Raw genomic sequence first — 17,622 nt, forward strand, 5'->3', positions numbered from 1 at the left:
CACACTCGGCATGTTAACTTAACAACACTCTGCAGTGACACCAGCTGTCTCGGTGCAAGTTTGTCTGTGAGAGAAAGATGGCATCTTGTGTCTCACAGGGGTAAACCAAATCAGCTTTTAATGATGACTCCTTCTGCTGCCGGCTGCAGGCAGGGAACACACTACAGCATAGCCTAGATAATCTGTTCATGTGCCAAAAATATATTAAATAAAACAATAAGTAGTCTATAAAGTTATAGAGAGAGAGCGAGAGAAAGAGAGAGAGAGAGTTACAAAATATGTTGGAAACGATATGTAATGATTCCTGATGATGGTTTTAACCTTGAAACACCTCCCTTCTCTTCTCTTGCAGCCTCTGCGTTCTCCGAGCGGTACCTCGGTCTGCCCAAGCCGGACCCCAGGGCGTACACGGTAACTAACACTCCTTCATTAATGAATAAATAAACACCTTACTCCCGTTCGCCGCTATCGCCGAGTCCACTCTGTAATGAACCTTGTGTCAATCGTTCACTCCTCCATCGCCATGGTGAAGAACACAAATCTGGGTCATCGAGCTTCGCAGTTCAGCGACAAGCGGTTTCTCATCGTCCACCCGACCGCCGACGGTAAGACGGGACGCTAGCTGGCCTCTCTTCATGGCATGTTTTGTTTAAGTTAAAGTATGTGAAAGGGCCCTATCTTTTTTTTTTCCCAAGTATAAGAAATTACAAATCGTCCCCATATTGACAGCTCAAGTGTGAGTGCCCGCCCAGATGCATGATGGGTAGATCAGCCCTGGACCCTACCCAGTCAAACGGCTATACTACCCATTATGCATCGGGATGGACACTCCAGCTCCTGTCACTATGGGATGTATTTTTAAATGGCTGGTAATGGTTACCTCACACCTGGTGTTAAAGTAGGGCCTTGTTAAAAAATAAGAATGAAAGATTATTGCAACTCTGACAATGAAGCATACCTTTCTTGATATTTTTTCTTGACATAATTGTATTGTTTTATGTTATGATTGTTTTTTTAGAAAAAGTCCATTTTCAGCATACAGCCAAATTCATCGCCCAGCTTATCAGTGAAAGGGCAAACTATACGTTACAGGTAAGTTACCCTTCACAGCCCACTACAGCCAAACAACACAACACTTCCAATGCATTGCCCCAGCTGTGACATCTGCAGCCAGCTCTCAGGTCCTAATGCGTGGAAATCCTGACACTTCCACGCTTGACTCGTGCTCTCGATGCGCTCCAGCGCGTCTTCTATCCTCAGACCCAGAAGGATCCGACACGCAGACCTCAGGATTACCCAACACAAAGCATTCCCTCCACATAATGGGATTAGCAGCATTAGACAACGAGATAATCCTTTTAGTGTCTGATACCAACGAGTATTGTTCCTGCACAGGCTATCACAGGCCCATAGTTCAGTTACTTCAATCACATGCGCGTGCGTCGATGTACACACGCGCGCACAGCCGCACACACGCGCACACACAGTGCCTACGCTGACAGATGTGCCAAATGGGAGCTGCAGGGTGAAGTAGATTCTTTCAAAGTCAAGACAAACTTTGTTCTTATGTTTTGTTGTATGAATTACTTACATCACATCAGTTACGCTACACACAGTAACTTTCAAGTTCCCATTAATGTAAAAATATAATTATATTATACAAACATGATCCTCTAGGTGGGGTCGTTGTACCGTCAGACTTAGAACCTGGTCCTGGATATAAACTAATGTCAAACCCCTCTGTCTTTGAAGTACAACAGTGCTCCGATTTAGTCTATTCAATTAAAATTATAAAATAATAGTCTCAATTAGTAGTCTCAATAGGCTTTACAGGCCAGCCTTATATGAAAGCATTATTGCCCTCAAATTAAAGGCAAATTAAAGAATCCATTGATGTATTCTCTTCGAGAAGGAACACAGAAAAAGTATCCCTCCTTCCAAGGATGGTTCGGAATGCAATTGGTGCCCAATGGACAGACGTTTAATTATAGAATGAAACAAAAACCCAAATCGGAATAAGTGCTCAATAAATCAATGAAGTACTCAATTTTCCTTAGTTTATTGGGCCTCTCCAGACGCCCGGATCAGTCTGTACGTTGGCGTAGAATATTGGTTGTCAAGTGCTGGGTCGGGATCCACAAGAGTATTGTAACAGGGGGCCGAGTGGGACAAATGATGAAGATTTTGTTTCATCATTAGTACGTTGGATGACTAAAAGAGGATTATTGCATTTGTCGACATAAAAAAAACATAAACATGTTCTTTGTTGACACGTTATTGAGAATGTGCAAAATGAGTTGGGTCCTGGGCCACGTCCCTCCACAGTGTCACGGCATGAAACGTGTGGGGACCCCTGGATGGAGACAACGTGGCACTCTGGAGAAAGACGCACTCACACACACACGTCCTGTTTGTTTCCCCCAGATTTACCCGGACGAGGGCCACTTCCTGCCCGGGGACGCCACGCGGCTGCACCTCAGCCAATCCCTGGTCAACTTCTTCGAGGAGTGCTTCAGGCTACCGGACAAGCTGTTCGAGGAGACCTTGGAGGAGGAGGAGGAGAGCGAAGACGAGGGTTAGTTAGCCCTGCACCACACTCCTCCTCTTTGGACCCCCCGTCGACACCACCACGCACGACCCGCAGACCAACCTCCACATCACGGCCACCAGTTGCAACAACCCCCCCCCCCCCCCCCCCCCCGAACCTCCAGCCCCTTCGTCCTGCTCTGCTCCTCCCTGTCACTTTGTCCCTCCTCAGACTGCCCGTTACAGCAGCAGACGGCCAATCTCACCAACGTCCTCCCTCCGCCGTTCCCCTCGCTATCCATCTCTCTCTCTCTTTTATAATACTGCACAGACTCCAAGGAAGCATCCCCCCCCCCCCCCATCCAACAACGAATCTCAACCCATGTTGGATTCTGCTGAATACGTCGGTTACACTTAAGTTCCAGATGAGTGAGCATCTTTCGGCCCACTCTTGGTCTGATTCACACAATCGGGAAAAAGACCATCGCATCACCTCACTTGAGAGAGAGAGAGAGAGAGAGCTCAGTTTCCGCTCAGTCAGGACTTCGGTCTGATGACTAAACTAAAGAAATTAACTTTAAACTTTTAGAGCACAAACTTTGTCAATATGGATCCTCTATTTGAGCAAAGATAAGGAAACTGCTTCACATGGCCAGTGGTAGAGCTGGAAAACCTTGCTATTTTTAAAGTTGTGAAGAACTTTGATGTCGGACTGTGGTTATGTCTCTTGTTCTTACGGTATGTAAATTAGCACAGTGACAAACAAAAAAACAACAACACTTGGCTTTTTTCCTTTTTGGTATACCGATGTTTCCGCTCCATGTTCGTATAACTGCGTAGTTTCGTTATTGTATTTCAGTGTTGACGGATATGGCAACTGTCAAAAAAAAATTGGGGAGTAAAAAAAAACAAGACAAGATCAGTCCAAAGCTTCAATCTTGTTTCTGAGGTTGTTATTTCACGAATCATTTCATGGACGTTTTGAATCGTTTTTACTTTCGTTTGTGGGTGAAAAAAAAAAACATGAATTTTTTTGCAGGTCACTGTGCCTTACTTTGGAAACAGTTTCCCTCCGAGAAACATACAAACACATATTCTTTCTAGGTTCAGAAGGTCATCGCTGGAGCTTATTTCAGTCGTATCAGCCATTCCATATAAGAAGTTCCTAGTTCCTTGTTAAAGTGTGTGGCACAAGCCAGTGGTTCCCAAACTATGTAAAACACACAGTTATGTTTGGTTTTCATAACTGTTTTTAAGTTATGTAAATGTAAAAATATATTTCGAAACATTTTCCAAGGATAATGTATGAAATATGAGGGAGGGGGAGGGGGGGCTGAAAAATGATCTGTGATATCAACGACAAACTTGTTAGGGAACTACTGCTATATTCCCACAATCCCTTTCATTGTGGGCCTGTTAGCTGCAACGCTACACAAAGACATAGCATATCTGCATGCATTGTTGTCCTTAACAAATGGGTACAACGTTGATTACAAGTCATGCTTATCCACCATGTATAGAAGCTACTTACTAAGGCTTAGTCACACGATCCGGTCTAACTCACCACCGCCCCTACTGAGAATCAGTTGAGCCCAGACACTAGCATTAACACCACATACAAGATTTGTGTATAAAGAGGAGGGAGTTGACAGTTGGAGAACAAATATAATGGCCATCATACAAAATGGTGTTTGCTTACTTTTTATATGTGTATATAAATGTTTTTGGGGTCTTTGTTTTCTTTTTTACATTTGAATGCTTCTTCCCATTGTTTTCGCTGCATGTGTAAAGCAGTCATCTGCAGTAACATCGTTGGTCGCCTATGTTTCCCTGTAGCCATTTTGACATCTTGAATGTGCCCCCCCCCCCCCCCCCTGGTAGTACCATGATTTGAGGTCCCACTTTCATCTGCTTGATGTGTAAATGTTACTCAAATATTTTATTCTAGAAAAAGAAAAGAACTGAAAAAAACAGTGTCCATGGAGTGTTATTTGTGCGTGCGGCATTTTGGGGACGTTTACACTTCAGTCCCGTCTCCCGGAACGCAGAAACCGTGGCCCGAGTGAGGAGACGAGACTTTTGAGATGAGAACCGCGTGGGATTCTGTTGGACTCTCCCGTGTCGCCGGCGGAAGGACTTTTAAAAGACGCTCTTCGTTGCATCCGAACAAGACAGCAGGGACGGAAGAACGGCAGAAATGCAGCATGAAGGTCAATGTTAGAATAAAAAGGAAAAAAATATTTTATCATCGTTCATTCTGTTCAGACTGCTGTTTGGTGCTCTCGAGCGGGCACCGGCCTGCCCTTCTGAAGAGAAGCCACAACCGGTCGTGAAGTTTGTTTTTATAAGAAGCAGGCGTGTCAGTATATTAAAAGAAATTGCTTTTATTTCGATCCCATCTGATGGCACATTTGGGTCTGTCCGGTTGGGGTATATTTCAGACAACTCATTTAGCAGACTCTTTCATCGAAAGTGAGTGGAGATGTTCACATTTCAATAAGGAGCAGGTAGGGGTCAGAGCCGTCCTGCTTTAGGACACCCGAGGGTCGGGCCAGGGGAAATGAGGGACTGAACCAACCCCCTTTCTGCTCTGTGTGTGGGACGCCCAGACGCCCAATACCCTGATATGTAGTTCCTAGAAGAAGTAAACCTGCTCAAAGGCAGAGCCATTAGTGTACAGGGGGGTGTAGTTGTATATCAGGGCATCGCGCTCCTCCTCCTCGCTGCTGAACTTGTGGAAATTCTTCTTTGCTGTAAAAAACAACCAAAACAAGAAAGAGAACATTTCAGGTTTCACTGAGAGCTGGTCTGATCATCGCTCAATTTATATAATGGGAGGAAACAAAGTGCTGAAGAAATCTCTCATTCTTCAGCACAATTAGGCAGGATCATATTTCCTGGAATATAGATGACTGCTTATGTGTTTCGCTTTGTTGACAAATTGCAACTCAAATCACACGGGAGGAGTATGAGGATAGCGATCAAAGGTTAATTCCTGTTTTCAAAGCTGTTCATTCTTATGACTCATTTCATGAGTGTGGAGAACCGTTGGGACTTTGCTCGGGGCCCCACAGCTGATCAAAGTCACCCGAGTTTCTCTGTCCTCCTTGAGCACGACGCCTAAGCGAGAAATGGCTGCTAGTTCTGACCTTCGTTGACGAAGAAGTCGGCCATGAAGAAGGTGGTTTTGATGGCGTTTGGTGAGTGGGGGATGTAGTCCCGGGTCCACTCGAAGGCGTTCTTCTCAGGGTGCCACTGGGTTGCGTAGATGGGGTAGTCGTACGCTGATGAAGAGGCGAATAGATAGGTTCGTTTAGCACTCAGGAAGCATTCCAATATGCTTATATTAAAAAAAATAGACCTTTTTAAATATAGACCTTTTTTTTTTTAGGTCATTGTTTTTCGCAGACTGTGTGTGACTGTGTTTTTACCTTCCATAGTCGACACAAATTCAGTTTTTTCGTCGCTGTTGGTTGAGAGAACTCTGTAAAACTTGCTGAGCTCCGGGTTATTTCTGAAGGTCTGAAACACAGAAATCAACTACTTTATGAGACGGGGCAGAACCCCTTAACGCAAAATATCTTATTTTGTTTGGGCTTTTCTTTTATTTAATCATTTGTTCTCACAGACAAAATGAAACCATAATCTTTCAACATTTGGCTTAAACATTAGGTTTGAACTGCAACGTTCAGACTCCATGACGTATACACCAGACACTTTTATACAAAGGGCTTTGAATTATTGTTGAAAACACGTCATATCAATAAGCAGGTTGGGTTCAGGGCATTGTGCTAGGGAAGGCCTACAGGGTAGGCTGTGGACACTGGGTTTCGAACTCCCACCCTCTGGCTGAGTTTCGGTGTCAGGATTCGACTCCTACCTCAGTTGCGAGGCTCAGTCTGTGAGAGTTCTCTGTGAGCGCTTCAGAGGCCAGAGCTGTCAGAAGGTCTGGTGGGAAGCCGCTGAACAGCTTGCTTACCCTGGATTCTGTAGGGGAGCAACAGCTATATTTCAGAATTGTATATATTATACTGATAAATTAATGGGATTCACAATGACAAAGTGCAAGCCTCATTGAGGGTATATATTTCATAATTCCGTCATTACAAAGCAGGTAGGGATTAGGGTAGGCTATGTTACTGTCGGCTGAAAACATAAGCTATTGAACCTAGAACCGTTCGGCCCGAGAAGAAAACGTTGGCCAATATAGGCCTTCCGGCGACCCAATTCCTAATTTGGGATGGCCATGATGAGAAATCATGTAATATAATTGACTTATAACCACAATAATTTTTCTGTATTGTTTTCATATTCACTGTAAGGGATCCTCATCACCATGTGTATATCATAAAATAGAAAAGTATTCAACTTAATTGTCCAGTCAGGGCCAGATACCTCCCCTCCGAGACATAAAAACAGCCCATCAGACGCAAATCACATTTAACGAGAAATTGCAAGCCCTGCTGGTTCCTGGGGGTTGGTGTGAAGGGGGGGGGGGGGGCCTACCGTTAGTGAAGACGAGGGGTAAAGCCACGCCGTTGGTGTTGGTGGAAGAGAGGAGAAGCTTCCCGCTGGTCAGGAAGGTGAGCTCCTCCAAGCCCAGACAGGTGCCCCACACGGGGAAGTAGTCTCCTCTGGAATTGGCCTTAAAGCGAATACATTTGCATCATAGCCCCTTGTGCACTGTAGGCCTCACTATGGAGGTCACCGTAGGCCTCACTATGGAGGTCACCGTAGGCCTCACTATGGAGGTCACCGTAGGCCTCACTATGGAGGTCACCGTAGGCCTCACTATGGAGGTCACCGTAGGCCTCACTATGGAGGTCACCGTAGGCCTCACTATGGAGGTCACCGTAGGCCTCACTATGGAGGTCAACGGTGCACCGAGCACACAGACGGTACGCCTCGTGGTGACGGGGTGAGATCCCGACTCGCGGCCCTACCCTACAGGGCACTCCCTCTGTCTTTCAACCCCCTCCCCGTTCTCCCTGCCCTACCCTGTTCCTGTCGTGACACCGAAAGGGGCTTAAAGGGAAGCATGTTATTTTTATATGCATTTATTATTACTTATTCACTAGTTAACATATCAAAGCTGTCAAGTCCATTTAATTTGTATAGCCCTTAATCAGAGTATCGAGTCTAAAAGGGCATTACAGGCCATATATTTATGACAAACCCTAACCCTAGCCCTCCAGTGGGCAAAAAAACTCCCTTAATTATCGGGAGAGAAACCTTGAGAAGGAACGCAGAGTAGGGGATCCATCTTTCCAGGGATGGTTAGGGGTGCCATAATTGACCTACATAGCATTTGGATGTTTGTATGTAGCACATATCTAAGTAGATAGCAGAGCATGCCTTTGTACTTTGAGTAGAGTACCTCGATCGTCAGCTGATAGAAGATCTTTGCAGCCCTTGCATAACCTGATGTAATAAGATGGGCCCCACCGCCTGGGAAAAGTATGCTGTCAAAGTTAGAAGAAGCACAGATTTGTTAGTGTTACATATTTTCGATTATATATATTTATATACATTTAAAATAGCCTCAACCTAAAGGTTACAGCTCATATTAAATTGTGCTCCATCATGTTGGTGTATTATTCACAGTTGAGTCTTCCACTAAACTTGTAACTTAACTCCTCAAGGCCTTAATAGCAGCTGTGAATAAGACATAAGCACTCTACAATTACCAATAGACACTATTGAATACGGTAGGCATGTACCCACCCATTCAGGGAGTTGAAGAGACTTTTATACTGCTCCAATGTCTGGTTGATCCTATTGGGGGGGGGAACGCTTGAGTTTTAAGAGTTCAACCGGTTTGTTTGTTTGCTATGACCGTGGCCACACCTGACACGAAGACTCTCCTCACAGGGACCACTCACCTCACAGGGACAACTCTGGCTCCTGCTGACTCCAGATACTTAACGTAGGAGGCGGCGATATAAGACGTGACGTTTGGCGGGGGTGAATAGGACTCCTGCGACAATATACCTGAAGACACAGCATCCAATGTATTTCCACATTGCTTTTAAATCCGCGAATGAAACTAACATCAACTATTATAATCTTGTACTTTGTTGGACGACAAACACCCTTCATAGGTCTACTTCTTAGATGACTACATTAAAGCCCTGGTCCTTACCTATCACTGGAGCGTCGTTTCTCTTGAAGGAAAGTCCAGATACGGATCCGACCGTTACGCAGAAAAGCAACACGACGATGTCGACCGTAACGCATAAAAACAACACAGACATGTTTGGTTTAGCGACTACGCGAGCAATTGTGCCGCGCAGACCCTTCACAACGTCCATCAGTAGGCTATCTTACTCCATGTAGGCGACCCGTTGTTGCCGCGATGTGCAACCACCGGTCGATTTCCGGCAACAAGATCATGTGATTCTTGGCTCCATCAGGTGTGTGTTAGATAGACTTTTGAAATGGAATTTTAATTATGCTGTTGTTTAAGCCATCTGTAATCTTTAGACTGGCGACTTAAATTAGAGTATTTTGCTCATTTATTTTTAAGAATTTTGTAGAATTCTAATATAATAGCATATCATGCACATAATAGAATATGTCAGTAAAATACGATCATATTTGTCATTGAGGTTATTCAACTTCATCGGCTTAACTTTAAACAAAAGTTTCTTATGCAAGATTAGACATCTTAGATGTTATGTTCCATTCTAAAACAAATTTCTGCAATGTAATAAAATATGGGTTATTGTTCATTCATTATACCTAAGTTAGTCTAATTTAACCATATTTAATAAAAACATGGGTAATTTAGATTTCATTGAAATTGAAATCACTCGATGGACAATAGCGTGTGAACACTTCCAGATCCAAAAGGTTCTCTTGCTTCGGCCTCAGGACCAAGACAAAGATTCTCTCTCTTTATCTTACCTTCCCACTGTCTTTATTGTTTGTCTCTCTTCCATCTGAATTGTAGGTACAGCTCATCACAGGTCTTCACCTTGAAACCACTCAGGGGTTGGGTTGGGCTGTGTGTGTGCGTGTGTGTGCGTGTGCGCGCGCGTAGGTATGCTTAACCTGCACCACTGGCACTAATGCTTAATGTAAAAGTCGACCCATGTGTTTAGAAGGTGCATCTTCCCAGCTGGAAAAGAAATACAACAAACAACCACATGGTGATTTTAGTTTTTAACATTGCTTTATTTTTCATAATAAGAAAGTTTGCCTTCTATTATGATTACATCTATCAGGGCACTATATATCAGAGTGGGGTGTATATAGGCCTACATGTAGATCTTAAGGGAAATAGTACTTTTGCTCAAACACAGAACCTCCGGGAGAGGAGTATACGGGACTATAGTTGTATATCAGTCTGCTGTCCTCTTCTGTCTTGTTGTCGAACTTGTGGAAATTCTTCCTCGCTGTAGAAAGACAAACAAGATAAAAAAAAAAGTAAAAGGCTTTAGAGATCACCCAATGGTTATAATGGGAATGGGTTCTGCGACATTACGATGACGATTAGGCTGTGACAGACTTTAAAATGGTGAGGCCTTGCTCTAGTGACGGCTCTTAGTCCCATATTCTGAATGTACCATGCAACGAAATATACAGAGTGTTGACAGGAAGTCCAACTATCAGAAGAAAAGTTGGACTTTGCTCATGCTTTGGAAAACAAAACATTAACCTGTTCCAAGTCATTGTACCATGTTATTTTGAATGAGGTTTAAAGTATTAAGCTACATTGAAATAACATGGCGCTGCCGTCAAAACGATCGACACCCAAGTTTTGTTTCTATCGAGTGACTCTAAAAGCAAAATGGCGGCTTGTTCTGACCCTCGTTGACAAAGAAGTCGGCCATGAAGAAGGTGGTTTTGATGGCAGCTGGTGAGTGGGGGATGTAGTCCCGGGTCCACTCGAAGGCGTTCTTCTCAGGGTGCCAAAGGGTTCCATAGATGGGGTAATTGTACGCTGGTGGGAGGAGAAGAGATGTATACTTATGAGGCTTTGGGGGAGTCTGGGTCGTTGTTTACGTAGATGGGTCATGTGACTGGGCTGCTTACCTTCCATAGTCGACACAAATTCTGTTGTTTCGTCACTGTTTACAGAGAGAACTCTGTAAAACATGTTCAGCTCTGTGGAATTTTCAAAGACCTGAAACAAGAGCCGCAAACAATAACATTTTGTAAAGCTTTATTGAGACTGACTTGGCGAACAACAGCACACATTTATATACAGAACAACAAAATACATCACAATTTACTATTGAAATTAAACAATAAAGAAAACTTGCTTGTAACCCAAAATATCTGGACCATGGGAATGAATCGGCTGTAATGTTTCCCAAGAAACAAATTAAGGCTGTACGCTCTATGGAGCAATAGTAGTTTGACTGGTTATCACAGAGGTCAAAGGTTACAGATTAACCTTAATTCTGGATGGAGAAATAAGGAGCAGAATTAAGTTAAAGGAGGAGTAAATAGTTGTTTTAATCAATGCTTCTCACCCCAGGCATCTGCGTTTAATTGTGTAATTTGTATATGTTGTATATTTTTGTAACTGTAAAATATTTTAACCTATTTCAAGTTTCCTCTAAATTTGTTTCTGCAACTGTGTTTTTGTGCTGCTGCTTGTCTTGGCAACGGCTCTCTCCCTTCCAAAATAGATTTTGAATCTCATTGAGATCAACTTGTTTTACCAAAGTTTAAATAAAAATTAAATATATTTGTAAAGATTTTGACAGGGCCTACATCAGACGTGACGCTCCACTTGTGGACGTGGGCTGATATCGGCTCGGCGGCCATGTCATCCAACAGATCTGGCGGGAACCCTCCGAACATCCTGCTCTGCCGGGGATCTGTAAATCAGACGTTATAACACCTCAATGACTTTAGACGTTGTTACACTGCCAAATGTGCCCGTTTTATGCACGCCTTTCTCCCGTCGCCGCCCGTTTACACTGCCAAAGGAAAATTGCCTGCTTGAGCTAGCACCCCAATTTACCCTCTCAGACCTTACACACATTGGCGGTTTCATTTTGATGTAAATGCGATTAGATGGCTCTGCGGTTCGACGGTTCTTGCATATAGGGTTTCTTCATTCAGGAAAAAATAAAAACATTTGGGAGTATGCAAATTATTCTAAAGGCTATTATTCTAATTATTCTAGACTCTGTGCATAGCCCCGCCTTCTCTAGTGAACCTAGAAAGCCGGCGCTGTGGCGAACGGGGGATTTTACCCCCTCGGTTTCTCACAGGCAACACGGTGAAATTGCCGGGCGTGCTAAGCTGCGACCGAACCGCCTCGGCACTGTAAAAATGCCTTGTGATAATGCACAGTGAAAAAGTATAGCACTGATAATCACCTTCCTTCAAAGGCATTTCAAACAAATATAAGGCACGGTCATAATAAACATATATAGGATATACGTCATGTGTGGTGAAGACAGTAGTGAGGGTAAGTGACTGAAGGCTAATTGTAACAACAATGAAAACTATTTAGGATGTATGGTTCAAGCTTATCTGACTGCAGCCACATGTAATGCGGCTGTTGGTACCCAGCGGTTGTTTTGGAGCCGTGAAGTTGGTACCGTTTGTGAAGACCATGGGTAAAGGTATTCCTCTGGTGTTGGTGAGAGAGAGCAGCAGCCTCCCACTGGTCAGGTAGGTGAGCTCTTCAAAGCCCAGACACGTGCCCCATATGGGGAAATAGTCCCCTCTGGTGTTGGCCTGAAATGGAAAACGCATGCAGGAAGGAGCTCAATGGTCCTTCTTCACTTAACGGCCATCTTGGCTCTAAAGCAAGCTGGATGGGGGAACTTGATGCGGAATTTCGCATTCGGTACTCAGACAAAAACAAAAGTTAATTTGTGATTATTATTATTTTTTTAACGTTATGCAATCGTCCCTTGATTGCCAGTATGGTAATACTATGCCAGGTGAATGTAGCAAAATAGTGCTGTGTTGTTGTACTGCATTTTACTTTTACTTCGTTTTTACCTCCATAGCCAGCTGGTAGAATATCTTTGCAGACCGAGCATAACCCGATGTAATAAGGTTGGACGCACCACCTGGGAAAATGACGCTGTCAACAAGTACAGTTACAGTTAAAAAAACATAATTAATTTGGTGTAAGGTACTCAAATACCTTTCGTAAAACAGTCACAATTCAAGGAGTGTATGATTTTCCTGTTTTTAGAAAGACATTTTTTATAAGGTAATTTACGCTCAGATGCAACACCGAAACGCTTTGGATAATCCACTCTTTCATGTTGGCGTATAACATTACATTCAGGTGTTCAGCGAACTGTGTAACTTAACCCCACTAGGCATCGTTAACAGCTGGGTTGGGATAAAGACAATGACTGTGTTTACCCATTCAGGGAGTTGAAGAGGCTGGTATAATGCTCCAATGACTGGTAGATCCTGTGGTAGAAAAAACGCCGAGCTAAATCAGATTTGTATGTTTTATACAGACAATTCCACCAAAATCTGGGCAAATTGCAATCCATCGCTAAAAGACTTTTGTCATATAGACAGTGACAGATATGCATGGCCCTGACGGGAAATCAAACTCATGAATCAAAATTATACCGTAAAAAATGGAATAGTGTACCTGTGACTCTCTAGCTCACTGATTTGATACATGTTGTACATTTTCAAAATATGAACTGAATATTTACTACTTACATTTTATAGGCCTATGTTCCAAAAAAAAAAACAGAATGAAGGACTTTCCCTCCAAACAATATAGCAGTAATATTTTATTTTATTAGGAAAAGGAAAAGCCTGAATTGGTGAACAATTGATTCACACTAGTTTTTATATGGGGGGTAATCCACGGCTTCCACGCCTATCCAAAGATAATGCACACCTCCACCAAAATTGGTCCAAGTGGTCTCCCTGAATTCAGTTTTAGTCTAGTTCCGTGCTTTCTTTTTAAAAGAACCAAACACTTACGTGATGGGGACAACTCTTCCTCCTGCGGACTCCACGTACTTAACGTAAGAGGCGGCGAGATAACTCGTCATGTTTGGCGGGAGTCTACTGGTCTCCTGAGTCAGTATACCTTGAGAAGGGTTATTCATTTTTCAATATATCAATTCAACACTTTTCTTCTCTTTCTATTTTTAGAACGACATAGCCTATATTAAGTTTCTTACCGATGATCGGAGCATCATTTCTCTCGACGAGGGAATGTGCAGGTAGACTTGCGGACAAGACGCAGAGAAGCAGCACCAACATGTTAAGTTGAGGGCAGCGATATCCCGCCAAGCCGCCTCACGACCGCAGATCCCGTTGAGCCCCTCCGAGTTTGTAGGAGGGAAGACCTTGTCGTGGTCGCTGTGTTTAAGTTATTTAGTGTGAGTTTTCATCTGTCCACCAGATGTCCCTAGACTTCTCCCCTCAGTTCACGTATCCTACCTGCAATAACTTCGGACCCTTACCGCGGTGAAGTTCGATTTAGGTTTGATATTCGACGGATATTCAGTCCGGCACCAGCCGCTACTTAACTGAAATTTACCCAGTGAAAGCAGCAGGAGAAGGAGAACGATTAGCGCACCTCCCAGACAGGCCTGCATTAACCTGCCATTGGGCCCCCCTGGGGCTGAGCGGTGTCGTAGACCCCCTGAGGAGTTTTTCTGAGCCAGTATTAAATAAACAAAAAAAACATGATAGGCCCCCTGATCGTCGTAGGCCCTGGGGCTTCAGCCCAGGTAAGCCCGTGCATTAAGGCGGCATTGCTCCCAGAGCCTCGGACTGAATTGCTGGAAAGTGATTTAGGCACCGTCATTATATTACTTAGTTAACGTAATATATCAATACAAAATAATTTATGTTTTTTTCAATAGTTTCCATGTCGTGTCATGCATCCAAACCAGTCACATTGCATTACTAAAACCTACAGATAAAGTCACATCACTGTTTATTGTATTTTAGTGCTTCCTCTATTTTATATGAACCTTAATTTGCAGAAATTATAGATATTTTTCCAGGAGCTTCTATGCCATGTGACCCAGTGACTCGTGTAAATACGTGTAAATACTTACAGATCCTTATGGGGTGCACTCACACTAGGATCTGTAAGGTCTTAAGGTCCTCCTTGCACCGGCCTCAGGACCAAGACAAAGATTCTCTCTCTCTTTATCTTACCTTCCCACTGTCTTTATTGTTTCTTACTTTTACATCTGAATTGTAGGTAGGCCTACAACTCATCACCTTGAAACCCCTCTCAATGTTTTGGTGTGCCTACTGGGTTGGGTTGGGTTGGGTTGGGTTGGGTTGGGTTGGGTTGGGTTGGGATGTGTGTGTGTGTGTGTGTGTGTGTGTGTGTGTGTGTGTGTGTGTGTGTGTGTGTGTGTGTGTGTGTGTGTGTGTGTGTGTGTGTGTGTGTGTGTGTGTGTGTGTGTGTGTGTGTGTGTGTGTGTGTGTGTGTGCAGGGGCGCAACTACCTACTTTCTGGGAGGTATGCAGACACATAGCAGGTGACCCCCCCCCCTCTTTGATCCGGGCCCAAATTTAACCTAAAACACACTCTGATATTGAATCGAAAAATTCATTTTGAGTGCACCAGGACAGATATCGTTGTTGTTTTTTTTAGAGGCAGCCTTTCTAAGATGCTCTGCCAGTGTAACATCATACCGTGCTATAAGAGATCAAGGATACATTTTTTTACATTAGCTCACTAAAACTCTCTGTAACTGGAGATAAGGCAAAAAAAGCCTTATCTCCAACAGTTGGTGTTATCGTGAGAAAAGGGAATGATGCAGAAGTGCATCATTCCCTTTTTTGAACGCCTTTTTAGAACAGATACGTGACCTGAAAAAATGCGATATTCAGCTGAGTTTATTATCTTAGCCCCACCTTTTGAAAGCAACTTTCAAAATACTTGACAAAAAATTACATCGTGAGAAAAGTGGATTCTGTGGGTAAAACCCCATAGGCTCCCATTCATTCTGGACTCGCCTGCGAGCGCACCGCGTGGACAGAGATTATTACTGCAACCAGTCCACAAAACCGGAACTAACCAGGGAGTGCCCATTCTCCTCATATTAGACATTCTCTGACAGCACCATCTAGCCGCCTGACATGCATACCCAATTGAATTCCACACACTTTTGCGTCACCGTATGCACGCAGATTTCCTCCCGAAAACGCTTGTCTAAACGCGGGATAAAAAGTGAAGACGCGACTCCACTTTTGCGTCTTGTGTTCAGACCATCATAATGTAAACGTAGCCTTAGCTAACCTGAATATTTACAAGCCTCCTCTTGATACACTGACATAAAAACGACTGTCTTTCAACCACTTTGTTAAGCTTTCTTTCATCCCTGCGCACCCTTTCTCCTTCCCAATATTTCTTCTTCTATGTTGTGACCCAGAGGGCTTTCTTCTCTGCCTCTCCATATTGAGGTACGTGTCATCAGATGACAATACGGTTCAAATGAAGACACTCTGGTGCTCGCCTACAGGGCGTGGTCGAGGGGGCGCCCACTTGAGCGCCGTGTGGGGAGGAGGGGGGAGGGAGGCGAAGGAGCGGGGGGGCGCCTTATAAGTGACGTCCCTCTGTTATTGATCCTCATATCATGTACACAAACGCTGTTAAATACAGAAAATGAAAAATAATAAACAAATAATTTTACTTCCATCACTTTGGCGCCCCCTCTGGTGCGGCGCCCCTATGCGCCGCATATAGTGCATACCCACTTTTTGGAGTAAGGTCTCGCTGCAGCCTGTAGGACATGGACATCCAACGTCCAAGTGCGGTCACGTGACGACAAGATGACGGACACGGTGAGACTCCTTACGCCTCGTTTCCACATACGTACATTCTCGTATGCGATCCAACCGTCTCCGACCGAAAGTCCATTAATTCCTATGTGATTCTCCGTAATGTCCATTTTTCCTCCGAGACTCCTCCCCTCCGTAAGATTTCTGTCCGGTATGTCCGTAATATACCTTGTAGTTTTTTCATTACGACCAAAGAAAAACAACAGTGTTACCCGTTGTGGTTTTTTCATGACGACCAAAGAAAAACAACAGTGTTACCCCTTATGTTTTTTTTCATGACGACCAATAAAAAACGATAGTGTTACCCCTTATGTTTTTTTTCATGACGACCAATAAAAAACAACAGTGCTACCCCCTATGTTTTATTTGATAAATATCAACAGTGTTACCCCTTATGTTTTTTTTCATGACGACCAATAAAAAACAACAGTGTTACCCCTAATGTTTTTTTTCATGACGACCAATAAAAAACATCAGTGTTACCCCCTTTGTTTTATTTGATAAATATCAACAGTGTTACCCCTTATGTTTTTTTTCATGACGACCAATAAAAAACAACAGTGTTACCCCTTATGTTTTTTTTCATGACGACCAATAAAAAACAACAGTGTTACCCCTTGTGGTTTTTTCATTACGACCAAAGAAAAACGACAGTGTTACCCCTTATGTTTTTTTTCATGACGACCAATAAAAAAACAACAGTGTTACCCCTTATGTATTTTTTCATGACGACCAATAAAAAACGACAGTGTTACCCCTTATGTTTTTTTTCATGACGACCAATAAAAAACAACAGTGTTACCCCCTATGTTTTATTTGATAAATATCAACAGTGTTACCCCTTATGTTTTTTTTCATGACGACCAATACAAAACAACAGGGTAACCCCTTATGTTTTTTTTCATGACGACCAATAAAAAACAACAGTGTTACCCCCTATGTTTTATTTGATAAATATCAACAGTGTTACCCCTCATGTTTTTTTTCATGACGACCAATAAAAAACAACAGTGTGACCTCTTATGTTTTCTTTCATGACGACCAATAAAAAACAACAGTGTTACCCCCTATGTTTTATTTGATAAATATCAACAGTGTTACCCCTTATGTTTTTTTTCATGACGACCAATAAAAAACAACAGTGTTACCCCCTATGTTTTTTTTCATGACGATCAATAAAAAACGACAGTGTTACCCCTTATGTTTTTTTTCAGGACGACCAATAAAAAACGACAGTGTTACCCCTTGTGGTTTTTTCATTACGACCAAAGAAAAACGACAGTGTTATGTTTTTTTTCATGACGACCAATAAAAAACGACAGTGTTACCCCC

General features: G+C 43.2%; 3 protein-coding genes and 1 long non-coding RNA gene across 10 annotated transcripts in view; 2 read left to right on the forward strand and 2 right to left on the reverse strand.

Moving 5' to 3' along the window:
• dpp6a (dipeptidyl-peptidase 6a) overlaps positions 1 to 3,614 on the forward strand; it is a 183,706-nt gene extending 180,092 nt beyond the window's left edge. For all 6 annotated transcript variants that reach the window (XM_060044485.1, XM_060044486.1, XM_060044487.1 and 3 more), the window contains 4 exons: positions 353 to 411; positions 533 to 605; positions 1,019 to 1,092; positions 2,425 to 3,614. In XM_060044485.1, coding sequence (XP_059900468.1) covers positions 353 to 411; positions 533 to 605; positions 1,019 to 1,092; positions 2,425 to 2,580 — 362 coding nt within the window. In that variant the 3' untranslated portion in view covers positions 2,581 to 3,614. The remainder of the gene's footprint in view (positions 1 to 352; positions 412 to 532; positions 606 to 1,018; positions 1,093 to 2,424) is intronic.
• A 1,276-nt stretch (positions 3,615 to 4,890) lies between these two features.
• LOC132452102 (gamma-glutamyl hydrolase-like) lies at positions 4,891 to 8,926 on the reverse strand. Of its 2 annotated transcripts, XM_060044488.1 has the most exons (9): positions 8,669 to 8,925; positions 8,409 to 8,517; positions 8,251 to 8,301; positions 7,904 to 7,988; positions 7,033 to 7,171; positions 6,407 to 6,513; positions 5,958 to 6,048; positions 5,676 to 5,810; positions 4,891 to 5,277 (listed from the first exon to the last, which is right to left on the reverse strand). In XM_060044488.1, the coding sequence occupies exons 1-9, from the start codon at positions 8,835 to 8,837 to the stop codon at positions 5,162 to 5,164; spliced, it is 1,002 nt and encodes a 333-aa protein (XP_059900471.1). In that variant the 5' UTR covers positions 8,838 to 8,925; the 3' UTR covers positions 4,891 to 5,161. The 2 variants fall into 2 exon arrangements, with proteins under 2 accessions (XP_059900471.1, XP_059900472.1); XM_060044489.1 differs by lacking the exon at positions 8,251 to 8,301 and having other exon boundaries at positions 8,669 to 8,926.
• Positions 7,115 to 7,533, forward strand: LOC132452104 (uncharacterized). The gene is made up of 2 exons (XR_009524239.1): positions 7,115 to 7,229; positions 7,374 to 7,533. It is a non-coding gene; the product is annotated as an uncharacterized LOC132452104 (long non-coding RNA).
• A 755-nt stretch (positions 8,927 to 9,681) lies between the features above and the next one.
• Positions 9,682 to 13,899, reverse strand: LOC132452685 (gamma-glutamyl hydrolase-like). Its single transcript, XM_060045409.1, has 9 exons — positions 13,662 to 13,899; positions 13,459 to 13,567; positions 12,874 to 12,924; positions 12,499 to 12,583; positions 12,090 to 12,228; positions 11,251 to 11,357; positions 10,564 to 10,654; positions 10,337 to 10,471; positions 9,682 to 9,923 (listed from the first exon to the last, which is right to left on the reverse strand). The coding sequence occupies exons 1-9, from the start codon at positions 13,741 to 13,743 to the stop codon at positions 9,799 to 9,801; spliced, it is 924 nt and encodes a 307-aa protein (XP_059901392.1). The 5' UTR covers positions 13,744 to 13,899; the 3' UTR covers positions 9,682 to 9,798.
• Positions 13,900 to 17,622: the final 3,723 nt, after the last annotated feature.

This window comes from Gadus macrocephalus, chromosome 23 (genome assembly GCF_031168955.1).
Source record: "Gadus macrocephalus chromosome 23, ASM3116895v1".
NCBI lineage: Eukaryota > Metazoa > Chordata > Actinopteri > Gadiformes > Gadidae > Gadus > Gadus macrocephalus.

Excerpts from the sequence above, each read along its gene's own strand:
- LOC132452102 (XM_060044488.1), bottom strand. The coding sequence starts at position 8,837 with ATGGACGTTGTGAAGGGTCTGCGCGGCACAATTGCTCGCGTAGTCGCT. Across the intron at positions 6,049-6,406 it reads GACTGAGCCTCGCAACTGAG|ACCTTCAGAAATAACCCGGA; the intron begins GTAGGAGTCGAA and ends TCTGTGTTTCAG. Across the intron at positions 5,278-5,675 it reads CGACTTCTTCGTCAACGAAG|CAAAGAAGAATTTCCACAAG; the intron begins GTCAGAACTAGC and ends TGTTTTTTACAG.
- LOC132452685 (XM_060045409.1), bottom strand. The coding sequence starts at position 13,743 with ATGTTGGTGCTGCTTCTCTGCGTCTTGTCCGCAAGTCTACCTGCACAT. Across the intron at positions 12,584-12,873 it reads CTCTTCAACTCCCTGAATGG|CGTCATTTTCCCAGGTGGTG; the intron begins GTAAACACAGTC and ends ACTTGTTGACAG. Across the intron at positions 11,358-12,089 it reads ACCCATGGTCTTCACAAACG|ATCCCCGGCAGAGCAGGATG; the intron begins GTACCAACTTCA and ends TCTGATTTACAG.